Genomic DNA, 8,813 nt, shown 5'->3' on the forward strand with positions numbered 1-8,813 from the left:
AACACTTGTCATCCTTTTTCGGTGCCTATAATGAGCCTAAACCAAAGTGACCCGGTGTTTACCTGTCACATGTACAATATTATGGCTGGCTGAAAGGCCAGTAACGTGGTGATGTTGTTTAAAAATATATATATATATATTGTTTAAGAACAAATCACAAGATTATTAGCAACAGTTTATAATACAACAATAGTTTATAGCTCTTTTAACAATTATTTATTTAAAATGTTTTCAGCCACGGAATTTTAATACAGAATTATATATATATATATATATAAAATTTGTTTGTCTATTTATTTTGTTATTGAAGTCCTTCTAGATGGCTATCCATGCATTACGTCTTACATGATCACTTTTTGGCAAAAATTCACTCAGTCATCTGATTTCTAAATCTTTACTAATGCCATCACAATGAAAGTATCAGTTACATTTTTGTTGTTTACGAAATTTAAATAAACTTAGAGACAAAATAACGAAACCTTATCATTTGATAAGCAACACAAGAATGCCGTGTCTCACCAAGAAAAGATATCTAATTACATTCGGAAAATGAACGGACAATGATCATACAAAAAAGAACAAAGAAACGTTGACAACATAGTTTTAACTCTTTATACTACGGCAATTAAACTAAGTCAACCTGCTTTGTCTGAGTCGGAGTAAACAAAAGGACTAAATTTTCTTGAAAATGTGAATGTCATAGGTGAGAAGTTGTCAACCACACAAGCAATGAACGATCGGTGGATTTTTTTTTCTTTTTTAGAATGTACAAATCATTATTAAAAGGTATATAAACGGATTCTCACAATATCTTTTTTTTTTTTTTGTTAATAAACAACCGAAACACTGAATATAGTTGATTCGTCTACAATTCATTCTAGGTCTTGGCTTGAGACGGTGTGTTCGATAGGGATGTCAATAAATTTGATTTATATTCGATATTAGATTGAACTATGCCCATAAAAAATTAAATATGAAAAAAATTTGATGTTCAATTAAAATATTAAATCAGATTCAAATATAAGAAATGACATTCGGTCACATTCAGATTCAGATTTAAGAAAATATTGACCGGATTCAGATTTGAATCGAACGTAAGAAATAAATATCCTATACTCAACGCATATAATATTGTTTCGGTTTGGTTAAAAAACCGGATTTGATTTAGACTATGAGTTTGAATTTTGCATTTGGTCCCAATTTAAATATGAATGCAGATCTGAATATATAAATATAAGAAAAAACAGATATGGTAAAATATATACCCAATTTAAATCTAACCCCTTGACATCCCTAGTGCTCGGGTTTGAATATAATGTACTCTCACATGCTTGCCATATCACTTAAGAAAAAGAAAAACTATATTTTCTGGATCATAGTACCCATAAATGTAGGGGCAGAGGTAAGTGTAGGTAATGTGTAGACAATTGCCCACACGAAGCCCAAAAAAGTTTTACATGTTTATATTGATATTTTTGAATAAATTTTCTCATTTACTCAAAAATAAAAATTTTATCCCTAGCGCCTCTTAACTAAAATTTTCTAGTTCCTCTCTCCTGTTGGGAACACATGTTCATGTCACTAATAGTAGTGATCTCTCCATTCTTTCATTTTCCATTTTGTCATCATAACGAGAACATGTTTATATGTCTTTTACAAGAACGAAACGTGGCCATTTCAGTAAATTTGAAAGCGTTCGGCCCGAACATATAACAAGCCTCTGACTTGGTTAGTCAAAGCCAAACAATGTAATTTATCTAATTGGGTCCATTAAAGGCTAAAAAATGTCAATGTAGACTGAACGTTAGAAAACAAGCATAGTTCATTTTATTAAATAGTTTAAAATTGTTCAATAACTAAGTTTTCATATAACAAATAGAAAATCATTCGAAATGCATATATGTGATAGGAGCCAATGCATACTAGACATACTTTTGTTTATTAAGTTTGAACTTTGAAATGAAAATTAGTGGTCTCAACGAGGCATAGTATAGTTGGTAAGGGCGGGGAACACATAAATGAGATGTTCCTGTTCGGCTTCTTGTAGGTACTATTTTGAGAGACCACTAAAGGTAAGGGTGAACTAACCATCTAGACCTAATGGCAGAGCTGCATTGTGACTGGTATGGGCAGTTGTCCATACTATCAGGGGCGGAGGGGGGAGGCGCCCGGGCCATGGCTCGGGTGAGCGCAGAAAAAAAAAATTTATATGTAAAAAATCATTTTTTTTTAGTTTGGCCCGATCCGTTGCTCCTCTTGGCCTTACCGTCGCTCCTCTTGGCCCGACCAGCGGATGGTTTGGCCGTCCCTAAGAAAAATCCTGTACTATCCCACTAAATTTACTTTATTTGCATATAAAACGTCATTAATTTTTACTTTTTTTTTTCATAAGAGTGTTTATTAAAATTTAAAGTGTTCCTTAGCTAAAAATTTCTGACATAGCCTAAATCCCTATAGGCAATGAGAGTGAGAGGTCTTTGGCTTTCATTTACTGATGGTGAATTGCTAAGCTTACTCAAAAATGAAAACCACGTATATGTACAACGTTGTTGTCATTCACTTATTCAATGTGGGGACTTTCATATACTTGTATTTCTACCAAACGTTGCGAAAAATCTTCCCAGCGCGATATAAATCAACAGATTTATGAGTAAGTGGCACAATTAGTTTAAATCTTAACCGATACATATGACATTCAAGGGTGGGTACGTGCCGAACTAAAATTTGCTAAATATGAAAGTGGTACGGTTGTCTGTCAGAGATCCTTTATTTGACTAAATTCGATCCATACATTTCAATGCTTAACTACTACCACTACTACTACACACACACACACACTCTTTCTTTTTTTTTTTTTCTCTCTCTCTCTCTCTTTCTCTCTCTCTATTTATATATTATATATATATATAATAATAATAATAATAAAAAAGCTGAAATTTTATTAGGAAAGAAATGCAAGCTGACACTTTGAGCAAGAGGGAAAAAGTAGAAATAAAACTTTTAATGGGCGAAGCAAATTTGAAGGGAAAGAAAGACAGAGAATTTAATAGGTGGAGCAGATTTCTTGCGCAAGGATTCAAAAAATCTGACACCTTCATCAGTCGGAAGCATGAAGGAATTAAAATCTGCCATTATGAGCATCTCCATGGCCACCCAACTCCAACATCTTCACCCCCTCCCCACATTTATTTGCTGCTGTCAGTAATAAAGTAGGCACCCACCGCTGACCCTACCTGCCTTTTCAACCTTTTGGACCAAGCAACTAACAAAATATTACCATCTCCCTGTTTCCCACCTCAACAACACCTTCACTTTCATATTCTCTTTCTCTCTTTATATATATATATATATATATATATATGTCTTATCAATAGCTGTTGGTATTTTCAATAAGGATCCAAGCATATGAAAATGTTTAGGCTTCAACTAACTTTTACATGTTGGCAGAAGCTGAATCCTTTTCACTACATTTTCTCTCCTACTGTAGGACAAAATGATTGCCAACGGACATACCTAAAAAAGCATAAACTTTATAATTGAGCAAGTAGTCAGATGCGATTTCACAGTGGATGTGTTGCTATCTGTAAATTAAGACATTTTCCTTTTTATATCCATGGCGACAGAGAGAGCCAATCCTCAAGCGGACCGCCAGACAGACAAACAAGTAATAGGGTTTTGGGAGTTGGGCATCTCTCTCTCTCTCTCTCTCTCTCTAACTTTTCTTGTTACTTTCAAAGGTACAATCGACAAGAAAAGCGGGGAAAGAAAATTTGATCTTTTGAAGAGAATGAAAGAGAAAAAGCAGAGCCCCATCCTCTTCCTCTGCTTGTCAATGTCTCTCTGAAAACAAAGAGAAAAAGGAGTCTCCATTTTTCAAAGATTTGGCGCAGGAGGCTCAGAAAAAGGCTAAAACGGAAGCCATTCTGTCTTTGAGAGAGAAGGAGAGGGAGTTATGGTGGGTAGCTCCATTTGCGTTTGGCGCCTTTGGTTGATGGCTCTGATGGCCGGCCTGGTGAGCGTCGCCGGCATGGAAGACCCCAATACCGACGGATACTTCGTCGCCTCCTTCTTCCAGAAGATGGGACTTACGTCTTCGTCGCTCCCCAACGAGAACTTCCGCGACGACGCGCCCACCTGCTCGTGGAAGGGCGTCGTCTTCTGCGGGATGGCAGGTCGCGTGACGAGGCTGGTAGCCTCCGGCTTCGGCCTCTCCGGCCCCATTCCGGACACTACCGTCGGGAAGCTCTCCGGCCTCGAGGATCTCGACCTCAGCAACAACTCGGTCTCCGGTTTCTCATCGGATTTCTGGGGTTTGGGAGCTACACTCAGGAGCCTCAATCTGTCCAGGAATGGGATTTCTGGTTTCCTCCCCAATGACGTCGGCAACCTTGGCTCTCTTCGGGTCCTGGATCTCTCGCACAACAATCTTTCCGGCGAGATTCCGGCGACGTTCAGCTCTCTTACCACTCTGAAGGTGCTGAACCTCAAGGGCAATGCTTTTGAGGGGAGGATTCCTGGGGGGATCGTGAATTGCGCGGCTCTGGTTTCTCTCGACCTCTCGTTGAATCGACTGAGCGGGAAAGTCCCCAGTAGGTTCGCGTCTTCGCTGACGGAGCTTAGGGAATTAAACCTCGCCGAAAACGGCATCGTGGGGAGGGGTTCCGACCTCTTTCTGGGCTTGAAATCCGTCGTCTTCCTCAACGTTTCCGGCAATCAGTTCCAAGGGTCCGTCTCGGGCGCCCTCTCTCTGCCGTCGTTGCAGGTTCTCGACGTGAGCCGCAACTGGTTTCAGGGTCACATCTCGTCCGCGAATGCGCGGTGGTCGGCGAGCTTGGCGTTTGTCGACTTGTCGGAAAATCAACTTAGCGGCGACATCTTCATCGCCGGCAGCAAGTCGCTCAAGCATCTCAACCTCGCTCGCAACAGGTTCGCCCGGGGGAGCTTCCCTCCTGGATTGCTGGAGCTAGCCGGCCTGCAATTCCTGAACCTGTCTGGGACTGGTCTTATTGGAAACCTGCCCACTGGCAAGGAGATGTCCAATCTCCGCACCCTGGCGGTGCTGGATATCTCGCACAATTTCATCGCCGGAAGGATTCCGAATGGCTTGGAGCGTCTTGAAGGTCTGAACCAGCTGGACTTCTCGTGGAACAATCTCTCCGGCGAGATTCCACTTCCTCTCCAAGAGAAGCTCCCCAAAATGGGCAGGTTCAACTTCTCCTACAACTTCAAGCTGACAATTTGCTCTTCCATTTTCCTGCCGCGGTCCTTTCCCTCCTCTTTCCTCGGCCTGAACAGGGGCAGCTGCCCGATTGCCGTGAACCCGAGCGCGCCGAAGACGGGGATGACCGAGGGGCAGCCGAAACACAGGGGACTGAAGCTCGCCGTGGCTGTAGTTTTAGCTGCAGTTTGTTTGTTGATGGGTTTGGTGTGTCTGGTCCTCGCCTGTAGAAGACGACCCAGACTCTGGGCCGTGAAGCAACTCTCTTTCAAAGAAGAACAACCGGCCGTTTCGGGGCCCTTTTCGTTCCAGACGGACTCGACGACGTGGGTAGCCGACGTGAAGGTCGCCACCTCCGTTCCTGTGGTCATGTTCGAGAAGCCGCTGCTGAATTACACGTTCGCAGACCTCCTGGTCGCGACCTCGAATTTCGATCGAGGTACATTGCTCGCGGAAGGGAGGTATGGCCCCGTTTACAGGGGCGTTCTGCCAGGAGGAATGCACGTTGCCGTCAAGGTCCTGGTGAATTCGGCGTCCGTCGGCGACGAGGAGGTGGCTCAGGAGCTGGAGAGGATCGGCAGAATTAAGCATCCCAATCTGGTTCCGCTGACTGGTTATTGCTTGGCAGGAGAGCAGAGGATCGCAATCTATGAGTTCATGGATCACGGGAGCCTCCAACGGTGGCTGCATGATCTCCCCATCGGGACTCAAATCACAGAGGATTGGAGCAACGATACATGGGAGGAAGATGACGGAGGCGGCCGGAGCACCTGGAACGAAGGCGTCACCACCACCTGGCAGTTCAGACACAGGGCGGCATTGGGCACGGCCAGGGCGCTGGCATACCTTCATCACGGTTGCATTCCTCAGATCATTCATAGAGACGTAAAAGCGAGCAGCATTTACCTGGATTCTTCATTGGAACCCAGATTATCGGATTTCGGGCTGGCCAAGATCACCATGATTGATCTCAAATCCGAGTCTTTGTCCACAAGTTGGTCTGGTTACTTGCCTCCGGAGCTGCTCGAGTCAGAAGCATATGATGCTGTCAGTCCGAAATCCGACGTTTACGGATTCGGAGTAGTGCTGTTTGAGTTGATCACCGGAAAGAAGCCGGTCGGCGACGATTACTCCGATCGGAGGGATACCAATTTGGTTAGGTGGGTTAGAGATCTAGTGAAGAAGAATGACGCCTCGAGCGCAATTGATCCGAAGATTGCAGAGACAGGATTAAAGGCGCAAATGGTGGAAGGTCTGAGAATTGGGTATCTTTGTACCGCAGATTTACCTTCAAAGAGACCCAGTATGCAGCAAGTTGTTGGCCTTCTGAAAGACATAGAACCTTCTGCACATCAATGAAGAAAATTATGGAATTTCCTTTTTTTCTTTTCTTCCGATGGATATGGGAATCATTCTTCTTCTTAGCGATTCCTGCATCGATATTGCTGACGTTGGAAGGAAGGTTGAAGAGTAGGAAGAAATGTGGTAATTAAGCAGTAATGGACCCCAAAGATATTTCAGCCAAAAAATGGTAGTCTTTTTCTCGAAGACACATGAATTCATTTCAGGGGATGCCACCATCATTCTGTTCTTGGCTACTGCTGATATTGTCCATGTAGGTATAGAAAGGCGTTGATACTCACTCTCTCTCTTTTTCTCTTTCTCTTCGTTTCTCCTTTGCTTCGTTTATTGATTACTCTTTTGAGGTGGAAGAAATTGTACAGTGGTTAGTGCGATTTCATGGAAATTTATACTAACTTGGATGTTGTTCCTTTTTGTTTAAACTGCATTTTTTTCGCTTTTTCCGTCTGAACATAAACAAATGGCTGCTCTACTTTCTTCATTTCCTTTGTCATGAATCTTTTAAATACCTTAGCGTTAATGGATTGATGAAAAAGAGGTGGCATAATCTAGTTGACTTAAAGTTAAACTCCATCTTGATCCTTTAGCTCTGTGGTGTTCTCTAGAGTGTGTACCAGCTAGACGAAGCATTTCAGCCAATATATTCTTGCACAGTTGCAGCTCACACAGTTATCATGCGTGACGTGATATTGAGAAAGCATAGTCTTGTATGAACAAGCGATATTCTTGGAGGACTTCGGTGTAGCAAGTTTGCTTAAGACTCGATGGCTCAAGGAACTGTTGCTGAATAACAAGTTTCAGTTTACGTTGACGTATGCAAATGCACAGTAGATAGCATAGAGTTAGCCCTTCAGTTTTGATGGTTGGTGGCTGCCGGTCGCTTTTGGCCGTTTCTTAAAAAGTTTGACGGTATAGAAAGAGTTGGAATGTTTTAAAAGTTATATGAATAAATATAAATCATAAAAGTTTTTGTAGATTGAATTTTATGAGAAAGGCACTGAAACTATGGGTTCTTAGAAACATAAGACCCGATGGACGTTTCAATTGTATTCGAATCAAAGGTACTATTACATTTGAATTTCATTAATTAGATTTTAGGAATCAGCAACGCAGCCGCTACCAAACTTTAGATCTTCATATAATTTAGGTTCCTCATTTTAAATTTTTTTGATTTCTTTCTAATTGTAAGTTCCATAGAGGTAACATCTATGCACAGTTTAACTTATCAAACACTGCTCAAAGATGTTGAACCAACTGACATGTATTCGACATGACAGACAGCTGGATGATAGACAGCTGGATGACCGAACTTAAGGATGTCCATGTCAATGGATTGGATTCAATTATATATCCTTGCATTTGCATTTGAATTCAATCCAATGTCATTTTTAAAATTCGATCTAATTTCTTAATCGGGTAGACTTTTTTTTTCTTCATATTGGATTTTCTCAGTTCCATCAAATCTGATTTAAATCGCATATATTAACATCCCTAACTAAATCGATAACCATCCATGGAAAACAGAGAAGAAGATCAACACGTACTTTACGCCAGTGAATTTTTTTTTTTTTGGGACAAAACTGGTCAACAAGGATGTGACCATCTGCAGAGCTGGTTGCTGGGACGTGACACCGGAAAGGCTGCAAAAAACAATAGAAAATAACGGTTTGAATACTTTTTGGCTTATAAATCCTGTCTTTTATATGCAAAAAACAATTATTTTATAATGTGGTATGTAATAATGCATATGGTAGGATCTTGTGGAGTTGGATATGCGGGTAGTGACAAAAATATGGTGTCATGAAGGGAAGTGCCAAGAAAGGCCATACATTGTGGCTGTTACTGTCGAACCTTATAATATTTTAGTCATCAATGGAAGTCATGTAAGCACTGCAGTATGAAAACAAGCGTTGGACTAATGTGACTCATGACATAATTAAGTCAGCAGAGACGACCTGCAAAAGCAAGAATCTTTGCCTTCAAAGCCGCAAGTCGTCTTCTGCACACACTATAAATCAGTTAGGTGGCCATAAAATTAAGGTTGGATACTGGGCCGGGCTGCCACAAGGTGTCCGGTCTGACTCAGGCTGGGAAAAAGGAACTCAGGCTGGTTCGATAATTTAATTGGCTGGTTCAGATGGGACCGATGAGCTCAATTCGGGCTTGATGATTGGATTTTTAATTTTTTTATTATTTATATATATATTTGTAAAATTTTATTATAATTAATTAT

At 41.3% G+C, this 8,813-nt stretch overlaps 1 protein-coding gene across 1 annotated transcript; it reads left to right on the plus strand.

Moving 5' to 3' along the window:
* Positions 1–3,653: 3,653 nt before the first annotated feature.
* Positions 3,654–6,975, plus strand: LOC116253488 (probable LRR receptor-like serine/threonine-protein kinase At2g24230). Its single transcript, XM_031628312.2, has one exon. It carries the CDS (start codon positions 3,953–3,955, stop codon positions 6,575–6,577), a length of 2,625 nt encoding a protein of 874 aa, XP_031484172.1. The 5' UTR covers positions 3,654–3,952; the 3' UTR covers positions 6,578–6,975.
* The last annotated feature ends 1,838 nt before the right edge of the window (positions 6,976–8,813 follow it).

Source organism: Nymphaea colorata, chromosome 4, assembly GCF_008831285.2.
Source record: "Nymphaea colorata isolate Beijing-Zhang1983 chromosome 4, ASM883128v2, whole genome shotgun sequence".
Lineage (NCBI taxonomy): Eukaryota > Viridiplantae > Streptophyta > Magnoliopsida > Nymphaeales > Nymphaeaceae > Nymphaea > Nymphaea colorata.